This window comes from Mercenaria mercenaria, chromosome 1, assembly GCF_021730395.1.
Source record: "Mercenaria mercenaria strain notata chromosome 1, MADL_Memer_1, whole genome shotgun sequence".
Lineage (NCBI taxonomy): Eukaryota > Metazoa > Mollusca > Bivalvia > Venerida > Veneridae > Mercenaria > Mercenaria mercenaria.
In genome coordinates this window covers 38149158-38173326 of record NC_069361.1, presented here as the reverse complement: position 1 = coordinate 38173326, position 24169 = coordinate 38149158, and the positions used below count along the sequence as shown (strand labels likewise).

Here is a 24169-nt window from a genome sequence, read left to right as displayed (position 1 = left end):
ACATCGGAAAAGTGTAAACACCCGCGGGGATTATATTGAAAAAGTGAACAGGTAACTTGTAACGTAACGTTTTGTTAACGTCATCGACGTCGTATGTGCTCCGAGTGTTACGTGATAGGTGATTCCTGTACATCCGTTTACGGATTCATGTTTATTGCAATCTTTTGATTCTTATTCATTTATGTTTTGAAATATCAATTTGTTTAAAATAACCAGTATTATGAAAGTTATTTAACAACTCCACGAACTTCTGGGACACCCCTCGTACAAAACAATTTATAAATGATTGAAATTGTTCTGAAATATTTTGGAAAAGAAAGAAAAATACTGAATATTGTTTAGAACTTTCATGAAGATATTGAAAGTATCTGAGTACAAAATAAGTTGGTTATAAACTGTATCTAGAAACAAATTGAATATCTATGATAGTATAATACTCACAGTTTGGTAATGTACTTAGCATATATGTTTCTACATTTGGAAATATTCATGAATTATATTTGCTTTTATAAATTATAAGATAGCCTTTAGTAAGCATGAAAAATAATTAGTAAGATAATAACAAACTTGGTTTGACCGAGACTATGAAATCAACAACACTTATGATGTTTCATATGTTATTATTAATGGCAAAAGATGGGTGCAGAATATGGGAACATTTCTCAAATAAATGAATGACAATAAATAATGCACACCATACACAAATATTCAGAAACATATATGCGCTTTTTCTTTGGAGATACATTAGGACATTAGGCCTGTCATACAAATGTTTGTTGCTCGAGGTATGTATTAAGCTCTAAATTCTATCAATATGTTTATTTGAAAACTCTTCAAGATAATTTTATATCTGTTTAAAGAACTTTTTATATGAGAATATTATTCACAAAAGGCAATTCGATAATTTGTGTTGAAACAAAACGATTTACGAAGAACAGTCTGACAAACGTGAAATCGTGGCTTATCAAAAATTGACGTCATCATTTTGCAGAGAAAAAGAAAAGTTAAGAATATGAAAAATAAACATGCAGTAAATCGGAAATATGCTGTACTTTTTTTAGACAAAATGTCAAAACGGAACTTTAAAGCTTCAGCTTAGTTGCATTACACATTAAAAACTTAAATATTGAATACAGTGCGTACATTGAAAGTAAAAAGTTTTGGTGACGGCTGCACTTTTATTATACAATTGTATAATTATCAGAAAATTAAACATAGTAGTAAATACAGAATTTTTTCTATATGGAGCTTTTTTGATATAATGTCATGTTATTGTTCTTTGTGAGGAAATTATATAGTGTCATAGTTTTGATTTACCCAACATGCAAAAAGTGACGTCGAATAAATCTAGCGATGTGCCGTAACCATTGAAACGGCTGTTGAAACCGGTTATCGCGGGAACTTGAAACTTTGTTCGGTTATATTTCAAAACAATTACCAAAGTATTTGTATTGTAATATTATTCTTGTTTTTAATTTTTCATATTTATTGTGATCCCTTTTGATTGCTACAATAATATTTCTTAATTCTCATCTGCACATAGTAATGCATAATTTCTTATTACCACGTGCATTAAATTGTAAACGGAAAGGTGCCTACTTTTTCAGTATATCCAGGAAAATAATTTACGTATTAATAAATAGTAAATAATAACAATGTATTTCTTAACTATATGGTTTTTTAGTATTTCATTTGATACAGTTTTCTACTGTATTTAAGAAATAAGTATTAAAATATATTTGTCTTTGTTTTTTTACCGTAGAATAACCCATGTTCGGCCGATATGTTTCTACGCAAAAGAACGACAAACGAGGGTTATTCTAAGATAAACCATAGTTTGATACTTATCATTTCGATTCTTACAAGACTTACTTCAAATAACGTTATACGAAGCCCAGAGACGTATTTTCATCAAACGTAAATTACAACTACGTGCAAAATGTACGCCGCTGCATTTAGCCATTTCCTCCCGCGAAGGGATGACGAGTCTTGACGACGTTAGTTTTTATGGAAAATATCAATCTAGTGCATAAATGAACAAAGTTGTAACCAACAATTTCATTTATTTTGTCAAATACAACAGTACAGTAAAGTAACTGAAACGTTATTGTACAGAAAACCAAGTAAGACTGACGAGATTATCTGATGCTAAAATAGCTTACTGCTTCACAAGGTTACTTTCACTATGTCATTTCATCTATGAATTTGCACAAAACTGCAGTCAGTGTTGATTTCCGAAAGGATTGGAACTGTAATACACATTTATTGAGCTTGATTAAATGTTGCCAGTTAATATTTGAAAAGCGGAAACATCCCCAGAGTGCCTAACATCAACATATTTTGACAATGACATGTTTGAATCATTGCAACTGACATGGACAGCAAGATCTGTGTCACTGTAAGATATATTCTGGTATGTTTGATGACTTGGAACAAGGTGAAAACTTGTTACTGCCCCATTTGTATTATAGCTACCATAAGAGAGGTGGGAGCTTAATTTTTTTTTCTCCAGATCCCTTGGCTTAATGTAATGAGTGAGACTTTGGACATTTCTGTGACAGTGACTGACATGATAGAGCTGCTGAAAAATCCAGCCCTGTGCAGATTTGAGGAAACCATAGCCCTTATGCAATGGTGTTTGTACCGAACACTTAGGCCGGCTTCTTTTGATACATTTGACATAAGTTTATCGATTGCATTGGCCCCGACTGGTTCGTTAGCATACCAGAAACTGTTGTTCTCGTACTTGCTTAGAGGCCTCTGAAACAAGCGATTACAGTTTGGATTGAGTTTGGCAACATATTTTTCAAATGATAGTACGTGTCAGAGCTTGTTACCTTCCTGCTCATACATGCGAGGATGCTTAACAATTTCTATTACATCAACCCCGTGGTGTGTTTTATCGGCCTTATTGTATGTCATTTTTATATACCTATTCCCATCAGCATCAGCCGCTACAATGAAAGAATGTTTATGTTAATTTTGAAAGCCTTCCCTACCCCTACGCCCAAACTGAGATATGATTTCAAACATTACTTTTTTCTGTAAAGATACAAGATTATCAAATGAAAACACTCCACTAGAGTAGAGTTTTGCAAAGACTTTGTCACTGATTGACTCCTTGTACTGACTTATATCTTTCCATTCTCTTTTCAGAGTTTTAATTTTTCCAGAGAGGACCTTGTTTGATTCTGTGAAATCAAGATCACGCATTAGTGAGCGTTCCCTAGAGAAGGGTAAACTAGTAATATGTCTGTTTAGACCAGCACTGGTTGCTACAGGAGTTTGCTTCGAGTAATCCTTCCCAGTTTTGGACTGTAGTGCTCAGTAGTTTTTCCAGATCTTCCACTGGCGTGATTTTAAAATCTGGGTTGACATATCCAGCTTCCACCATGTAATCTGAAGAATGCAGAAGTGAAACAAACGGAATTATGAGAATGGAAATATTTTAATTATTCGGAAAAGATAAACATTTCTTTACACTCCTCTGAATGTATAATATAAAAAAAATTAAAAAGAAAGCCATACACAAAACTGGATGAGAAACAACACCGGGAAAAATAAAGAAAAATTTATATTTCAATTAAATTGACTGGTTATGGTCATTATTAAAGAAACCTTCATCAGGAAAAAGTAGAAAAGATTACAACATCAATATTGCTAACGGGGTTTTAGAAACACAGATCACAGTGCTTTAAATTGAATATTTTTATATGATGCGATGGATTATTTAATGGTATTCACATGAGAGTTCGATGCATAATATTTGAACAAATAAATGTGAGGATGGAGTTTTTAATGTTTTATCTTTCCAAGTGAAAATACATGAAATATTCCACATTTCTACATGGCCGACATTTTGTGTAAAAGATTTTTCTGAATCTAAAATAGTAATTGACTTTGTATGGTCAATACATAATTTATAATTACCTTGTAGTATTTTTACAGCCCATTTTGTCTGTTTATTTGTTGCGGCTTCTGTGTTTCTAGCCTTTAGTGTGTTCATGGATGACTCGGTGACCTGCTTGAAAGGAGGAGTGCCTGTGCATACTTTTACAACAGTTCAGTGTAAATAATTTCTAGTAAAGAGCTACCATCGTCATTGTTTATGACATTATCTTCAAAAATAGCTTCTTGAAAATCATCTCCAACAGTCTGCAGAAATTCATTCCGATATGATCTGTATTTTCGGTAATTTCGTGTAGAATTTGCCACGCTGTGGCCCCGTTATTGAGGAATTGAAACAGATATTGATGAACATGCCAATCAAATCTTTGATGTATAACTCTCTAGTCCCAATTTCTCGACGAATGTGGCAAATTCAAATTGTCCCTTCCATCAACAGATTCGACATTGTTTTTACGAACAAGCAGCCGAATTCGTTGTTGTTGTATGCCGGTTTTACTACGATTCGCACGCTAGTATTTACAAACATCACATGACTTTCATTCATAAAACTTTACACGCTGTGTATAAATGGAATAGCCAAAACACGCGGCGCGCACTGCATAGCGCAAGGGCGGTTTATTGTAGAATAACCCGAGATAGCTTTTGCTCTACACTATGAAGGTTATTAGCTGATCATGTTAGAATTCTGAATATTACAAAATCAAAACTACAATTTTCATCATTTCATATCCATAAAGTCACTAAACATAGTTCATATACTTGACAGCCTGGTGTAATTCCGATCGATTTAAGTATTTATCGAAGAGTACAAATATCTTTCTCTATAATTCATGTATTCTTGAATTCCATATCTAACATGCTTTGTTCCTCACATGAATGATCTAATTGTTACAAAACGAGAATCAATATCTAATAGAAAAGAAAACGTGTCCGAAAATTCGTAACGCTATAGCGATGTATGAATGTGTACATGATTAATAGATACACAAAAAACCAAAGGCAAAGTATAACAAAAAGACAACAATGAGGAAATCATCAAATTATAGAACTTTATTTTCTAGTTGATGGCAATGTATAACTACTGACAGCCACATCAGTAATGGATTCGTCGAACCCATTCCTTTTTTGCTGCTAAGTATTCGAAATAGCACAACAATGGACGACTACATGTTATTTTTATAAGATTCAGAGAGTCTACCAGTGATCGAGTGGTGGTATTCTACACGTTTTCGACAGGCATTCTAATTTTCTCTAATTATATACGTTTTACTAACAATTATTTTCAGTTTTACTGTGAAGATAATGTAAAAATTGAGCGTGTTATATAGCATTATGCTAAATGTGGAATCAAAATATACTTAAGTCACTGAATTATCGGATAAATATTTGCATTCATTTTTGCAGCTCAGTCTATATTTTACAAAATAGTTCCTTTGCCTTTTGTTTAAATTTTGAACTCATTATAATATAAAATACAGGATTTGAAATACAGTTAATCATGTACAATCTCTCAGAAAGAAATACAGTTCCGAGTGTCATGGAATCTGTAACTATGCCGTAGATTGACGCCACCCAGTTAATAATCCAAGTACTGACATAGATCAATGTTATAAGGAACATCATCAGAGTTGTGCGATTTATCATTTTTCTGTCTCTGTCAATGGTACGTAAGGCATTTGACTTGTATGGTTGTCGTGACACATTAACAAAAGTGTTCTTACTTTCTTTTGCACCAACACAGTTGGGGCTTTTCCCACAAGTGTTTATGAGATCGTAGCCTAACGCTTCATTGTCGTCATTGTCTGGTATTGGCTCATTCTGTAGCACCGTTTCCGAAGTTTTGTATCTTTGATTTTGTTTGGTACACGTTGAGATTTCTCTAGATATACTAGGCATATTTTCGTCCTGATTAAGAGGTTGTATTCTTGAGTTCTTGACCGGTTTCACATGTTTTCTGTCTGACATTTTATCACTTGTAGACATTTTCATGTCACGCGTTTTTCTATGATGACGCCTAAGTGTTATTGATACTTTAATGTAACAGATGATAACAACTACAAACATAAATACAAAAACGAGAGCCAGAATGCTATCAAAAATATCTGCCAGCATACCATAGCCTTCTTTACGACCACATGTTAATGTTGTTGAATTAAGAGTACTAGTGAAAAAGTAAATTGTACCGTAGATGAAGCTGCCACTTATTATACCAATACAAATCCGTTTTGCTTTAGTACACATAGACTGCGTGTCGCTGATAGAAGTACTGTTGGTTCTTCTGTTTCGATCGAAAGCAGTTACAGCCAACAACAATGTTGTAGATATGTTTGTAAAGGCAATGGAGAAGATATGTAAACGGCAAAATGTGACTGACGCAAAAACCTTCCAGATACTTGATTGGTAGCGGAAAATGTTACATGTTGTATTCACTGACGATGAGAATAAGTCAATGCAAGACATAGCACAAACGAAGTAATCAGTGCTACTTTTATCGCGAAGCTTAGTTAGTACGGCAACAACAATGGCGTTTCCTGGAATTCCAACCAGGGTTATCACAATCATGAAAATTATAAATGTACTAGTACTCCATTGCGGTATTCCATTTTCAGATGATACGTAAGCGAATGTTACATTCTCCATTTCTACATCCGATCAGGTTTTTAGTATCCAATAATCTGATCTATGAAGAAGATTAGAGGAGAATTGCAATAGCAGAAAGCTGATGGTCTGTTTCGCCCACCTCCTGGTCTGAAAGTTAAACTGAATATTTTTGAAATTAGTGAACTGAATAAGAAACTAATTTAATTTAAGAGATATACCGGTTTAAGCTTTAAAGTAGATATAATAAGTTACTATAACAGTAGCTCGCTCTGGGATGCTGTATGCGGCTCGAGTGGATTTTGCCATATCGGATCTCACGAGGCGCGCATGCGCCGAGTGTGATCTGTCCTTGCAAAATCCACGAGAGCCGAATATAAAAATTCCCAGATCTAGCTAGCTACTGTTCAATGAGCCTTTTATTATACACCTACGTCTATTTGTTTGTATATTTGTAATCGAGCGAAATCTTAAACGTTTGTTGATTTAAAATAAAATAAGTGATGTTTTGGGTGCACTTTTTATATAACCGTGTCAGCTTACGCATATATAATTTAATTAAAGTTGTCCGGTAGCATACAATACGGAATTTCGTTCATCCTGTTCGTATTTCCTTGTGAAATGCAAGCTGTATTTTTGACAAAATTTATATAGGTATATAATAAAAAGTTTTATTGGTCTGTGTCGTTGGATTAGAAGCGGATCGTCAATGAAACAATAACTTTCAGGACTTCTTTACAAGCACAGACAGTGTAATTTAAAAGTTTCAAAATCGTTATTTCCTTAATTAAACAGAAACAAACAGTTTTTTGCCAAGAAATTAAGCTTCTGACTTAAAGACATATAAATTTGATTTAATGCAAAACTGTGTACAGGTAAGCTTGCAAGTTACAATGACGCACTTTCACTATAGGGAATAATATATAAATGACCAAGAGAAGTAATAGTAATGAACAATCTCAATCCAATCGAGTCAGCAATTATTTTGACTGATTGCACTTTGTGCTTCTAAAGGATATTTTATAGACTTGATTACTTTTGAAGTCGACGCATTTTGCTGATAATGATCTTTGGTTTTTGAATAGATTTCGCTTAATTGAACAGCCAGATTATACGCCGGTATTAATAATTATATGAATAGGCAAATTACCATTTAAAAAGTATGAAAATGATAACGAGATGAAATTATCTAAAAAGCTTGTCTAATGAATATTAGTTTGATGCTTACGTTTAATAGCTAATAGGATTGTTGAACCCGTTTAGGGCATTAGACTTTATCTATCAAAGGTAGACAAAGGAAAGGTAGATAATTAGAATTTGGAGAACAAAAAATCTATTGTTAACGATGAAGGCTTAAAAATTATCCATATGCTAAAAAGGTTCATTGCTGTTTGGGTAACCACATTATACATAAAATTTACCAATATTTACTAATACATCCAATGAATATGTTACACATAGCAAATGCTCAATGAATATAATATGTAAATAGTAAATACACTAAGTCTAATATAAAGTAGGATATCGTATTTATATCTTTGCAGATTTTGCTTCTATGCCCAAATTGTTTGCTAAACAAGGACAGTACATATACTGCAAGCTAGGTAGATAATCATAATGTGGACTTTTAAGAAATGCATAGTTAGAGTTTAGGATACAGGAAATGATGATATTATGTTCGGCATGGCTGAGAACGTTAGATAACATAATTAATATATGATACCAGCATTTAAGTGGCATCACTGTTGCTAAGATTATGATATAAGCAATTATCATATGAGTCGCGCCATGAGAAAACCAACACAGTGGGTTTGCGACCAGCATGGATCCAGAGCAGCTTGCGCATCCGCGCAGTCTGGTCAGGATCCATGCTGTTCGCTTTCAAAGCCTATTGAAATTAGGGAGACTGTTAGCGAACAGCATGGATCCTGGCCAGACTGCGCGGATGCGCAGGCTGGTCTGGATCCATGCTGGTCGCAAACCCACTGTGTTGGTTTTCTCATGGCGCGGCTCATATTGGTAACATGAAATCAATGATAAAGAAAATAGGGTGTCTGAAAAAATACAACATGTTATTTATAGTGAACGCAAAGCAGTATCTCTCAAAGTAAGGTAAAGGACTGTAAAGATGTGTAAAGCAGACGTAAAATAATTACCCACGCCTAATAATATGACCGAATCCAAATATATCAAGATACTTTGTTCGTTGCCAGATATGCAACATGCAGTATAGTTGTTGACAGTAGCCAGTATTGCAATCTTTTTAATAATATTCAGTTCGAGTTTGTACGTAGAGCTCCTTTAGTATGTCAGAATGTTCACGAAGCTTGTATCATAACTATTGTCTTCACGAAGCTCGTTGAGTGCGCTGGTTTGTTTACGAAGTTGTTTTAGCGCAGTACTCTAGCTTGTTCATGAACTCATATCATTAAATAAACCAGTTTGTACAGGAAGCTTTCATTCGGCAGTTTTAAAGTTTTTCCTGGAATTCCAAATGGTAAAGCCACATTGCGTGCCTTGTTTGGTGTTGAAGGTATTTCATCAAAGTTTTCAGGCAATTTTATTCATTTCCATCGTTCAGTGAATATAAAGTATACTAAAGTATAGTATTTATAGTGTTTCAATATTTCTGAAAATTTAAGTAGGTCTAGAAATGAAGTTTGATAGCATTCTTTGTCTGTTCGACAGCCATATCTAATGTTAACACTAGGGATATTAGTAAAACTTCAGGGGAGGGGGTTGTCGCATTTTATAGGTCATTGAAAGGTCTGCAGATGAAACTAGATAAGTACAACAAAATTACTTTACATGGATTAAATACATTTGAGACTCAAAAAAAGGCGAAACAACCATAAAAAGCACTAAACTTCAACAATTTGAAACGACTATTTCACCATATGTATGACCATTTCTAGTTTAAATGTTAACATGACTTACTACAATTATTTTATCATTTCAAAAAAGTTTATAAAGAAATACAGCTTAACAAGGCTAATACTTTAGATTTAGAAGAGTCATTTTTGGATTTAAATTTAACAATTGTGAATAATAATCTAGAAACGAAAATATTTGATAAAAGAGACGATTTTAATTTTGAAATTGTTAATTGCCCCTACCTTGATGCAGTTGTCCCTTGAGCTACATCATACGGTGTCTATATTTCACAATTTATTCGTCTTGCAAGAGCTTGCTCAAAGATAGAGGATTTTAATGACAGAAATCTTCATATCACCAAGAAATTGTTACAACAGGGTTACCATTATCATAAGCTACGGAAAACTTTCAGTACATTTTACTACAGATCGTCGGAACTGTTAGAAAAATACAATACGAACCTAAAAACACTTTTAGAAATTGGACTTATACACCCGGAATACTATGGAGATGTAGTTTATAAAATTCGGAAAATTAAACATAGTCTTACTTTTAATCAAATATTTGTAAAATTGATTAAAAAGTTTATCAAAAGAGTATACGATGCGAAAATCGTGAAGCACAGTGCATGTTTACTTGTTTAGTGATTGCCCCTCTACAGTTAATCGCTATGTTTTCCTATTTGATGGTGCGATGACTAATAAAGTGTGCGACTCCATGATGCCTTTCTTCTAAATTCTACATACAACGGACGAAGGGAGTTGAATTTAATCTTGTAGCTTTCTTAGTCATGCCCTTAAAAATTAGGCTCTTGGTGCTTTGACTTCAGACAAGCTGGTGAGTATATTGGTGTAATTATACCTTAAATTTACCTAAACTTTATGTTTTACTTAATTAATTTGTTATTTTTGCGCTAATGTTAGAGCCTTTCTCAGCGGGTTTTTTATTTACATTGTGTTGTCTAACTTATTGAAAATAGGGTAAGTGCGAGGTTGGCATGCCCTAAACGCGTATAAATCCAAAGTTTCCTTTATATAGGTTACTGACCGTTCCAAGGCGGTGCCCCTATTTTGAACTGGTTTTCTGTCTGTCTTGTATTGTCTGTTGCGTATGTTTTCTTGTTTGTTGTAAGCGTTTTTTCCTCCTTCTCATTCCCCCTATTGCTCCCTCCCCTTCTTTCCCTTGCACATGATATGACCCTCACACACTGAAAATGACAATCGCGCTGTCCTTCCGAGAAACCTATGGTCCGAGAGCTCACGGACTTTTATTGCAACAATTGAGGCCAAAAGAAGTTTATACATTTTTGGAAACAATATTTCATATCCTGCATGAAAATCCATTTCTTAAGTGTCAAAGCCGTGCCTATCTATATTTTGTTCTCTTATGTTTGTGATAGGGGAGGTAAAACTCACTTGTAAAAATATTAAGGGGTAGGGTAAAGTTTACGTCTACCAGTTTTTTTACTGATTAATTACAGTAACTATCTGATTGTCAATAAATGTATATATGTTCAACAATGACAGCAATAAGAAATTCATCCAAAAGACAAAAGAACTGAAGGGCAAACTGGATATTCAAGGTCAAAGGTCAGATTCATGTAAAAATCACAAAAATTGGCATGTTTGAAGTTTAGTTTTATTCTTAAAAAATAGTTTGTTATCATAAGTCACTCATCTTTATTGACGTAATGTGTGTATATCACCCAAAATCAAAAATGCAAATTATATTGAGAAAAGTCAAAGTCAACCCTGATAATTGAAGGTCAAAGTTCATTTTTATGCAAAAATGTGAAAATTATTACCTTAACTTTTTCTAATCTGTTTAATATGTTTTCACATTATTAGTCACTGAAGTTAATTCGTGTTAATGTTTGTATGTCAGGCAAAGTCAGCAGTGCAGATGTAACCATAAAATACCAAGAGTAAAGCTAATATCAAGGGACAAAGGTCAAATTTGTGTGAAAAATCGCATGAATGGCTTCCTGTTTGAAAAATAACAGATATGTATTAATCATTGTAAGTAATTGTTCGTGATTTATTTTAATGTATGTATGTCTCACAATGTCAGTAATAAAGATATCGTCTAAAATCGGACAAGTTCAAATGTAATATTAACGGTCAAAGGTCATTTTCAAGTAAAAGAATGAAAAAATAGCTCTTTAACTTTTCTCTTTGTTAACAATATCTTGTTGATATAAGGCAATGATATCAGTTCATTAATGTATAAATGTTAGGCAATGTCTGGTATGCACATATAATTTCAAAACATTCAAGGTCAATCATAATATGAAAGGTCAAAGGTCAAAAAGATAGTAAAATGTTGCAATAATATCACCTATTTGTAATATTTTTTATTGTCTAAAAGTATTTGTTTTGTCATTTCAGTAACTGATCAGGGGTCATTTTTGTGTAAAAGATCAAAATGTAGCATACTTACTCATTACTTTGTTCAAAAATAGCGTGTTGTTATAATTCACTGTTAGCAATTTATTTTAATGTATACATGTCATGCTATACATGTTGTATCCTAAAAAGTCAAAGCCAGCCGTTTTATCAAATGTCAAAGGTCAAATTTGTGTAAAACTTCGAAAAAAAAAAGTATTTTTTTTTTGCAATGAGTTTCCTTCATTGTTTAAGGTATTTTTTTCAACACTAGTAACTGATCATTATTCATTTTAAAGTATATATAACAGATGATATCATTCTTCCTAGATTATGAATTTTAGTCAAGGTCAAACCTGACATTAAAGGTCAAAGGAGAGGGTCTTCAAAAAACTCGTCATTATGAAAAAAGGCTTTAACAAGTTGGGTAGCAAAGGAATAGGTCCTACATTAACATTACACTAACATCACGCCCACTCCACTCAAAACTCGAGAGCATAACCAAGAACAGGCTGAAACGACAGAGTCTCAACTATATAGTCAAAGAACTGTAGAAAGGAAAAGCAGCAGCACTAGACACAGAGGCAGAGTCGTTTGTGCCCGATGAATAGGTTCCTAGACAATGTGCTCCAAAGATCAGATTGGTGGTGCCAGGAGTAGAAGAAAAGGGATCACAATATCAGGCTCACCAACAATCTCTTATGTTAGAAATGATCAATGACCGCTATCCAGCACATTCTTGGAACCAAGCATATACCGATGGATCAGTGGAAAAAGCAGTTCATAATGCTGGGAGTGGTGCCTACATCAAATTTCCAGAACAAAATATAGATAGGCATTGCTCTGATACTAGATGTGGCAGTGAACTGCACCGCTTCTGCAGGTCGCTGGCATCTCCCCAAAGCTTGTTCTAATTTGGGATGTCTGTGGGCTAAACTTTCTCGCGTATTTCTTCCAGATAGAAACCGCTCTGCAGGATGTGGAATGGTATTTGTTCCTCTGATCCGCACTGGCATTTTAGTGTCTTTGCAACACCCCTCTTCTTCATATGTTTTCTCAGGCCACAGTGTCCAGTGCGCTGACGGGAGGATAGTTGTTTGGCTGTGCCTGATTAGCTTATGCAGACTGTCATGATTTGGCAGGTAGCCTCCACCATTTATGTTCTTCCAGTCTGACGCAAATCTGTTCTTCCGCAGAATCTGAGATTCTCTGTATGAAGTTGGAGGTTTGGGACATTATTGCTAGGTTGCTTCCTTTGCAAGTTTGTTCGCAGCTTCATCTCCGGCTATGCCCACATTTCCAGCAGCTGTCTCGTTAAGATGTCTGATGGACCTGCTGAGAGAGTCTGAAGAACTCACATGGAGTCTGTCAGGAAAACAATATTTTGTCCATTTTCTCATCGCTCATACAGTTGGGGTGTGGCCGAAGTGTGGGCTGGCGTGTCGGCTCTAACGTTTGAGAACCTCTTGCCGACTGGATGAGATTATGAGAGAATTTGATGTAGGCACCACTTCCAGCATTCTGAACTGCTTTTTTTGCTGATCCATCGGTATATGCTTGGATCCAAGAGTGTGCTGGATAGCGGTCATTGATCATTTCTAGCGTAAAAGATTGTTGGTGGGCCTGATGTTGTTTTCCATATTCTTCTACTCCTGGCACCTCCAATCTGATCTTTGGAGCACATTGTCTAGGAACCCATTTATCGGGCACAAGCCGCTCTGCCTCTGTGTCCAGTGCTGCTGTTTTTCCTTTCTGCAGTCCTTTGACGATATGGTTGAGACTCTGTCGTTGCAGTCTGTTCTTAGTTTGGGTGTGATGGTAGTCGCTTTGCCTTCTCTGCCTGCACATGGGCTTTGTACTCTCGTCTTGTCTCTAATGGCTCAATGTTGGATGTCTTTTTCATTTCTTTTTTTTGGAGTTGTTTTCATTGCTCCGAAAATTATCCTCAGGCCTGAATTTTGAGCCTTGTCCAGTTTATCTTTACTGTTTTTGGAAGCAGTTACCCATGAGGTGGATGCGTACTATGCTATGGGCCTTGCAGTGCCTGTGTAGACTTGCGGTATGATCTTTCCATTTGCTCTCCATCTTGTTCAAGCCATTTTTTCATAATGACAAGTTTCTTGAAGACCCTCTCCTTTGACCTTTAATGGCAGGTTTGACAATGACTGATTTTTCATAATTAAGGAAGAATGATATCACCTGTTATATATACTTTAAAATGAATACTGATCAGTTACTAGTATTGACAAAAATACCCCAAAACAATAAATCATTACAAAAATGCTGCTTTTTTTTGCGAATTTTCACACAAATTTGACCTTTGATAAAATGGGCTGGCTTTGACTTATTAGGATAAAACCTACATTGCTGATATTGCTTGACATGTATACATTAAAATAAATTTCTAACTGTGAATTATAACAACAAGCTATTTTTGAACAAAGTAATGAGTAAGTATGCTACATTTTGATCTTTTACACAAAAATGACCCCTGACCCTTAATACCAGGTTTGACCTTGATTTATTGTCTCTTCCGTGACATCGTTTGACATATATACAGTAAAATGAACAACGATCAGTTACTGAAATGACAAAACAAATACTTTTTAACAATAAAAAATTTACAAATAGGTGATATTATTGCAATATTTTACTCACTTTTTGACCTTTGACCTTTCATATTATGGTTGACCTTGAATGTTTTGAAATTATATGTGCATACCAGACATTGCCTAACATTTATACATTAAAATGAACTGTTATCATTGACTAGATCGACAAGATGTTGTTAATAAAGAGAAAAGTTAAAGAGCTATTTTTCATTCTTTTACTTGAAAATGACCTTTGACCCTTAATATTATCTTTGAACTTGTTTGGTTTTAGACGATATCTTTAATACTGACATTGTGAGACATATATACATTGAAATAAACCACGAGCAATTACTTATAATGATTAAAATATATCTGTTATATTTCAAACAGGAAGCCATTCATGCGATTTTTCACACAAATTTTACCTTTGACCTTTGATATTAGCTTTAATCTTGGCAGTTTTGGGGTTACATCTGCACTGCTGACTTTGCCTGACATACAAACATTAAAACGAATTAGCTTCAGTGACTAATAATGTGAAAACATATTAAACAGATTAGAAAAAGTTAAGGTAATAACTTTCACATTTTTGCATAAAAATGAACTTTGACCTTCAATTATCAGGGTTGACCTTGACTTTTTGCAATAAAATTTGCATTTTTGATTTTGGCTGATATATACACATTACATAAATAAAGATGAGTGACTTATGATAACAAACTATTTTTTAAGAATAAAAATAAATTTCAAATATGCCAATTTTTGTGATTTTTACATAAATCTGACCTTTGACCTTGAATATCCAGTTTGCCCTTTAGTCTTTTTTGATGAATTTCTTATTGCTGTCATTGTTGGACATATATATGTTTACTGACAATCAGATAGTTACTGTAATTAATCAGTGAAAAACCTGTTAGACGTAAACTTTACCCTACCCCCTAATATTTTTACAATTGAGTTTTACCTCCCCTATCACAAACATAAGTGAACAAAATATAGATAGGCACGGCTTTGACACTTAAGAAATAGGTTTTTATGCAGGATATGAAATATTGTTTCCAAAAATGTATAAACTTCTTTTGGCCTCAGTTGTTGCAATAAAAGTCCGTGAGCTCTGGGACCACTACCCTTACCTGTTATCTTTTGTTACTATCTTTACACTAATTGCGAATTGTTTGGTATTTTGTATCCCTTTAGCATGACATTGATGTCTTTCATAACTTTATATGGGCTGATGTGATTTCTCTTTACATCATCCCGAGGCATATATTAGAAATGAAAAAAAAAATCTATGTCCCGCTCTATATATAACGTCATATGCATCTAAGTAAAGATCTGTAAGTCAAGACAAAGAATTTTAATTTCATATCTTATGTAACAAAACATTTATTGAATGGGGTTTTCCTCAGTCATTCGGACCTATTGGCCAGCAAACCATTCATAAAGTGTATACTACTAGTATTATATCGTACTGTTTTGTCATTACACTTGTATTATACTATTGAATAGAGCATAATTCTTATTTTTTCAAGTATATGGTCTCTAAATCACGTTTTTATACGCCCGTTTGGAAATCGGGACGTATTACGGGAACGCCCCTGGCGGGCGGGCGGCGTCCACAGACTTTGTCCGGAGCATATCTTCTTTATACATGGAGGGATTTTGATGAAACTTGACACAATTGTTCACCATTATGAGACGGATTGTCAAGCGCGAAAGCCAGGTCCTTAGGTCTAATGTCAAGGTCACACTCAGAGGTCAAAAGTCAAATTCAAGAATGACTTTGTCCAGAGCATATATTCTTCAAACATGGAGGGATTTTGATGTAACTTGGCACAATTGTTTACAATTATAAGGCGGAGTGTCATGCGCAAGAACCAGTGCCCTTGGTCTAAGGTCAAGGTCACACTTAGAGGTCAAATGTCAAATTCAAGAATGATGCATGGAGGGGTTTTGATATAACTTGGCACAATTGTTCACCATCATAAAACGGAGTGTCAAGCGCAAGAACCAGGTTCTTAGGTCTAAGGTCAAGGTCGCACGTAGATGTCAAAGGATACAAGAATGAAAACTTTGTGCGGAGCATTTATTCTTCATGCATGAAGGAATTTTGATATTACTTTGCACAAATGTTCACCACCACGGGACGGAGTGTCGTGCGCAAGAACCAGGTCGCTAGGTCTAAGGTCAATGTTACACTTAGAGGCCAAGAATGACTTTGTCCGGAGCATTTCTTCTTCATGCATGGAGGGACTTTTATGTAACTTGGCACAATTTTACACCATCATGAAACGAAGTGTCATGCACAGGTCCCTTCTTTAGAATTACTTCTCTTTGTAGTTACTGTAAACAGCTTATATTGTAACTTTTTCATTACTAGCCGTAGGGAAATATCGAGACCACTTTTCTATAGTGCAACATGCATGTTTCATCCAATTTTTCGGTGTATCTCTGCCTGGTAAGGATTTTTATGTGGACGTTTTATTTTGTAAGATTAACTTCCCTTAATTGTTACTTCAAATAACTTATATTGTAACTTTTTTATAATTGTCCGTAGGGAAAAATCAAGACTACGTTTCTGTGGTACAACATAGATCTTACTTTAAAATTTTAGGTGTATTTTAAGTATCTCTACCTGATAAGGAGTTTTTCTGTGGACTTAGAAAAAAACAAAAGAATTACAATAGAACCACAAATTTTAAATTAAAAATCCATTTGCAAATACAGGTGCTAGTGTAAAGATATTTGCTGTGACGGGCGTATATTGTGACATTCTGGCACTCTTGTTAAAAGTATGTTCGTTGATACATGTATGTTACTTTTTTTTAGTTTTGTTTTGTGACATCAGATTCTGTATTGCAAATGTTCAGTGTCGCTTTCAAAACATTATCAACGCGAAACTTTTCTTTTAACCCAGCGTCAGAATAGGAAATTGGCAAAGGGTGTTTTAAAAAGGAAGAGGAAAAGTATTATAAAAAATGATATGAGGCGACAAAATCATGGTTATGAACCATTTTGTAAGAAAAACATGGAACGAATAATGTATTAATAGTTCCGAAGGTAGTTCTTAAACTGTACTATATAGTTACAATTACATAAAATGTGATAGAGTATTGCACTGTCAATGAATAAAATTGATAATAGAGGTCACATAGAAATAACTGTTACCGCAAACTCTTTAGCAAATGCAGCAAATTTGAAACTTTCCTGCAACATTGATAGAATCAGCTCATTTATATTTATTGTAAATACATTGGTACCTATTCATTCATGGAAAGACGTTTATGTAATTCCTTTAAAAGAGTTTTTGTCTTTGTTTTGTTAGGTTTAGCGTCTTACCAACAAAATAATAGGTTATATCTTTTCATCGTCAAGGAAGAGACGAAGTGCCCCTCCGTGTATTATTACATCATAGGAGGGCACCTGAATAGAACCACTGACGTTCCGTTAGCCAGCCGGATGGCTTCATTACATGAATACTTTTATGCCCTGAGTTAGACTCGAACCCTCATCGTTAAGGGGCAAGTGACTTAAAGTCAGTGAGCCGCGGAGATCTCCGCCTTAAAAAGAGGTAATAAAAGTACATATGAAAACTTCATACTTTTACAAAATTCTTTACTAAGTCTATTCTCTATATGTGTTGCATACATTTGCATCCTGACAAATCTTTCTAACTCTCCGTTAACCGCGTTGTTAATGACATTGACTTCCAACCACTTGCCCCTCCACCGTCACCCCCATTACACCGCCAATTGGGTTCAAAAACTCGCGTGGGGTTCTAGAATTCTTCATGGGAAGAAACCATCCAGTTTTTTTTTTACAGATGGTTGGTGGATTGATCCAGGTGTCCTTCCATTCCAGAAACAATGATTAGAGGGATATCTGAGTTGTTCTTTACTACCAAAACTCAAAGCAAGACGAACTTAGTTGTATTTTTGTGACTCTAAACTTATCAAAAAATATGCGACCAACACAATAACAAAAATGAATAGAAACTAATTCATTACCAGAATTGATATCATGTTTCTTTGTTTGCTGGATTAATACTGACTCACAGAAGAAACGTATACGTAAATGTTATTTACAAAGGAAGGTGAATTTCGTACGAACAATGTCTCTCCTTTACTATGTCGCAGTGAGTGACATAGGCTCCTGGTTGAGAAGATGGTATAAATCTGGCTGCGTCACAAAACAAATTGAAAGTATGATTCTTTGTATTTTTATATTAGATATTCTATTACAGTAAACTGTAGAAAAGCAGGGTGTCCTGAACTGTAAAGAGCTAATATTTTTTTAGAAAAGTGAAAGATGAAGCATTTTAAACTACATGACATTGTTTTCTCTATGAACGAATATCGATCAAGTGACAAGTATATTTTAGGTTACTGCCAAAAACGTGATATTGTGACACTTAGTGTGTGGCCAGTCAACACTTGTGTAAATTTCTCTCATACATAATGGTTTTAGGCCCTTTATTACGTTTCTTTAACAATATTATATATTATATATCTATTTGTAATTCATTTACAATTGCCGCAGACTTTCTTAAACATCTTTCTCATTCTATATCTATACTGTTACCTTGACTTCAATGTCATTTCGATCATTAATATCATTAATACTGGGATAAATGCGTTTGGGAAGTGAAAGTTTCTCAAAGGTGTAGTTTGTTAGGTGTTTACCCGTAAAAAAGATAAGGATGACTGTGAAGCATTAACAAACTTTGCCGTCATACGTATTTATTTGATATACACACTAATCAAAAACTTGTAATGCCTCCTAGATATTTTGGCAATATCTTTAATGATGCTTACAAAATATCTATACAGAAGCTCCGAGGTAAAAAGGTTGATTTTGTTAAAATCTCAAAGCCACGACATACTTAACTCGAGGCCGCGAGATGCAATCTTGTTCACACAAATGAGTATACCTCACGGCTAAGAAATGGAGATAATATCTCGTTTAAATGAGTAAGTAATCTCTTGATCACTAGACAGTATCTCTTTCCTACGAGCTAGTATATCATGGCGACGAGATTATAAAGAAGACAGGTGAGCGGAAAAAAGTATTTCATGGTCACCATTCAAAACGCACATTTTTACCTCGGTGCTTGCATGCAGGTAATGATAACAACATATGAACAATTCAACAAAATCATTTCGAACAAAGATATCACATTAATATTTTAAAACCTCAAGTGAAAGTTCTGTTTGTTTTCAACGAGCAAATATCATTGATAAAGATACAGACGTGATAAGTTGTCAAATATCTATTTAAATTTAGATTTGGCTCGAATATGACAAGGTAAAGAAGTTATTTTTGTCAAGTATTTACATGCTTTATATCAACACTCGCTTGTTTGGAAATTCTACAGTCATTAAATCTTATTCTCAGACTGGATATTTCTGTCTGTGCTTTTCACTTTACAAATGTCCACTCACAACATCTCATCCGATGATCTCCTGTTCCGATGTGCTAAAAAAACAACAGACAGATGGTTACTTTAGGATATACCGTCCTATTGATCTAACATGACTTATTATTGACTTTGAGACAAAAATATGTTTTGATCACATAGATCCACAACTTTTATCAACGATTAACCATGATGCCACAGGATAGCTCTATGCTTAGAATAATTTAAGCTTGCGGGACAAAATATGTGAGAAATACTGTACTAATATCGTTCGTTCAGTTACAATCTCTCCACTCCAAGTGCTACATTCTATGTAATTATCAGCTGGATACGAAAGTCAGTGTTTTTAAGCTCAGACTTCGCAACGCTACAATTAAATGGACGAAGACGAGCATATCATATATGCATTATGATGATAGAATAGTAACTTCTGAGGACATGTTTAACTTATGAAATACTTTTAGAAATAATTTATATAGAACGTAAGGTATGAATAAAAGACGTATTACACAAGACTGTTTTAGCCTCTTTGCGGACGATACAGGTACAATTTCACCCAACATAACAACTGTTATAGCTTTTAGATGCGGGCTTCCGTGGTCAAGTAGTTAAGGTCGCTGACTTCAAATCACTTGCTTCTCACCGACGTAGGTTCGAGCATCACTCGGGGCGTTGAATTCTTCATATGAGGAAGCCATCCAGTTGGCTTTCGGAAGGTCGGTGATTCAACCCAGGTACCCTCCTGTGACGAAGTAATGCACGGAGGGGCATCTGGGTTCTTTCTGCACCATCAAAGTTGGAAAGTCACCATATGACATTGTGTCTGTGCGACGTTAAACCAAACAAAAAACAAAACAGCTTTTAGACAGATTTGTAGACAGTACACTATACCTTTAAAGTTACAATAGTGCTCAACTAATATTGATATATTTAAAATACAAAGTGTATTCCTGTAACAACAATTAAATCGGTAATGGCAGCTCATGACATGAATTCGAACATAAGTTATAACAGGTAGTATCAAACATTTACGTTGGACGCACTGTCAGGTAAAATCTATATCAAAAGGTCTGAAATATTTTACCACATCACGGAAGGATAACTTTGTAGATAATTTAATTATTTATGCTTGAAAACAAATAAATAGTTGAAAACTCATTAACAATTGTTATAACCAAACATTTTGATGAGTAACAATCTATTTAATGGTTTAATAGGTGGCAATCAGTATGAACAAAAATGTTGTGATCCTAAACCTTTGTTCACAAATGAAGTGCGACTTCAGCTCACAGTGACAATCATGCCATGTGTATGATATAGGACCCCAAAGACATGCGCAGTCTTGATTATTCTTGTCTCCTGTCTCTGGTTGCCCCGGATACCAATTCGTATATCCATCTGACAGGCGTGAATGGTCGGTATACCATACCCAGACACCTTCCACTTCATCGTCAGTAGCTCCGAGCCAAAACCAGTGATCCCTGCTAGTTCCTAAATTAGATATTTCTTTTTTAAATTATTTCTCTAAGTAATAAAACAATGTTAGTTGGTGAACTACATTCCAATATATATACTTCTTTTATCTGATATCATGTACGATAAGATGAAAATACACGTATTCGTTCAAGCAAAAGGAAGTAAGAAAGAAACACGTAATTTAAAAGATCCCTGAGACATTTTATCGGCAGTTCAATGTTGTTTTATCCGCTAAAACAATAACAAGACCGATCGGTAGACTGTCAAAAGTTGCGCTGACATAACTAGTAAATAAGCTCATTTAAAAGCTTCAGATATACTTGAGACCATTGTGAACAACATATATATTTCTATGGTATTTCTTCTGATTTCTACTTTTATGTAAAGTACAAGAAGCCGTTTGTATCTATCATCCTGGTGTATACCCCTTTTCAGGCCCTTTAATAGAACTCGTCTCGTTCCTAAACATAACTTTAAGGATATCGCCGCTAAAGCAACGAGCCGATTTTCATTTCTATTTGCACAACTTTGCAATGTTCCCATGAACGACTAAAATAGAAGCTAAAAACTGCAATTTAGTGTCGGGTTTATTACACCAATAATTAAAGCAACGTATATGTAGAATTAATATCTTCAATTAACATGTATTTCTTTTTCAGCAATATTAGGAGGACCTATGAAATAGAAAAAGTGGAAACTCCACAGGTCGCTCAACACAACAAAAACGAAAATGTTGCAGGCTCGTTTTGATTGAGCCTGTTCATGGACGGTAGTGGCAATGCATGCTACCGTCCACGCCCTCTAGCCCCGGGTTGAGCAGAACTCAACATTTACACATGCTAAAAGTACAAATAACAATTTAGAGACACCCGCAGATGTGTTCATACGGCAAGCATGAAATCATTTGAGAAATATGGCAAACAATGTTCTCATTTGTCTTAGTATTCCTTGTTCAATTTCAGGTTTATCGCCATGATGATGATGTCACAGCTTCACCCAGTTACTTGTCTGACAGGTGATACGTCTGGAATTATATAACGTTATCTCAAACTGTTTAGTTTATATTTTTCATTTTCTGCACGGTAATATCGACCAACAGAAATATACTATAAATGTATACAACAAATAGGAACGTATTATATTTTAATAAATTTAATAAAACATTACCTTGCTTAAACAACCTCTTACATTGGTCCTCAAGAAAAAGTAACTCTGCTTCGTTTTCAATTGTCGCTACATGCGACCCACCATGCGATGCACAAAAATGCTGAAAGTAACATTTATGAAAGCTGTAAGATTTTGGCATATGTTCTAAAATACCCACTTCATTCGTTTGGTATGACTAAAACATATCTAGCGGCATATTTATAACAGAATGAACATTACTCTCTTGTGTCTAACCAACTGGAATTTTCATCAATGGTTTGAATCCCTCTCTAAACGTTAGTTTGTTTAGGTATATCCAATATTTCTTGCTTAGACTTGTCAATTATTTTAAGTTGGAACCATACGCTACTTTTCATTCAGTTTCAGCCGTAGTGTATCATTGAATATTCCATGTACACCGACGTATGAACACCATTCTATTCAACCTTGGGCTAGAGAACAGCCTCAGTCAAACATAGCTTGTACCATGTTACATTATTGTCGTGTTTAGTGACCTGTAGAGCTTCCACTTCTTTTTCTTTTACGGACGATCTAACCAAGGGACCACATCAATGATTAGACCCCTTGTATTAAAACACTTGTCAGATCATTTTGTTTTGTAAAAAGGAATAAATCGTATTTAATTAACATGAAGAGATCACATTTTTCTCTTCCCTTGGGTGGGTGGTTACTTAGTGCAAATTGTACTGTATCTCATACTGATAAGAATGATTACATTCGTGAACACTCGGCGATATATGACCATTTTGTGTCGATTCGCCGTAAAACCCAACTCACTCACTCACTCACATTCGTGAACATTTATACCGTTGCTTCAGTCCAGTCCAGTTTTATTTCATCTGCGAACAAATAACACGAGTCATCAGACGTCACCCAGCCATTCTGACAACCCTGTCTACCTGTCAAATAGAGAACTTACTTTTTATACACAGATGCATCGCGGTAAACTGTTGGAATGCTCACCCCTACCCAATTCACAACGTACATTTAAAGTCAAAACTTTAGAATAGCACGTATATCCTGTTTGTACATATATATAGAAATTTATTTCATACATACGTACCTTCACAAACCAGAATATGACTCACTAGAAACAGAAAACAAATCGCATAAAACATCATTCATAAAATATCCAAAATACCTTTATTAATATAAATATTTTCAGTGTAAATTTGAATAGCTATATTTCATTTGATAACATATCGTGTTATCTTGAAATCTTTATCAAAATTGATAACAAGTTATTATAAAAACACAATGCACTATGACAATTGTCCGATAATGCTAGCCTGATTATTTATATATGTAATAAGGTCAATGTTCTGATATCAGAAATGCCACGCCAGTTTTTTAATGGACGAATTGTTACATCAAAGTTCATTTTGATGTTAACCTTTTTGCTAAACAAATATGTTCTAAATGCATAAACTAAGCTAGCAACCAGCCGATAGCCGTTTTGCAAAGAACCCGCTTTAAGGGGTTGGCAAGGGAAGTGGTTGCGGGGGCGGATACCAAGACATGGCAAATGGTACCAAGAGTACTTAGGTCCTAGTGGCGGCAGCAACTAGCGCTGAAAAGTGTAAGGTTCTATCCATGTGTAATCGCACAATCCTCAGTAAAACGGACTGTGCCGCTATTCCTGTAACCGTTACGTGATCGATTGTTTATTTTATTTTATTCATTTATTTTTGTGTGTGTGTGTGGGGAGTGAGGGTGGGTAACATTAAGTACCATTCAGACTAGAGTCAGGA

At 34.8% G+C, this 24169-nt stretch overlaps 1 protein-coding gene across 1 annotated transcript; it reads right to left on the bottom strand.

The window, feature by feature from the left end:
• Nucleotides 1-19081: 19081 nt before the first annotated feature.
• LOC123545667 (perlucin-like) lies at nt 19082-23625 on the bottom strand. Its single transcript, XM_045331981.2, has 5 exons — nt 23482-23625; nt 23226-23317; nt 22419-22518; nt 21032-21266; nt 19082-19834 (listed from the first exon to the last, which is right to left on the bottom strand). Exons 1-5 carry the CDS (start codon nt 23537-23539, stop codon nt 19807-19809), a joined length of 513 nt encoding a protein of 170 aa, XP_045187916.2. The 5' UTR covers nt 23540-23625; the 3' UTR covers nt 19082-19806.
• Between the last annotated feature and the right edge of the window lie 544 nt (nt 23626-24169).

Excerpts from the sequence above, each read along its gene's own strand:
- LOC123545667 (XM_045331981.2), bottom strand. The coding sequence starts at position 23,539 with ATGATGTTTTATGCGATTTGTTTTCTGTTTCTAGTGAGTCATATTCTG. Across the intron at positions 23,318-23,481 it reads TCATATTCTGGTTTGTGAAG|GTAGACAGGGTTGTCAGAAT; the intron begins GTACGTATGTAT and ends TCTATTTGACAG. Across the intron at positions 19,835-21,031 it reads CACTTCATTTGTGAACAAAG|CACATCGGAACAGGAGATCA; the intron begins GTTTAGGATCAC and ends TTGTTTTTTTAG.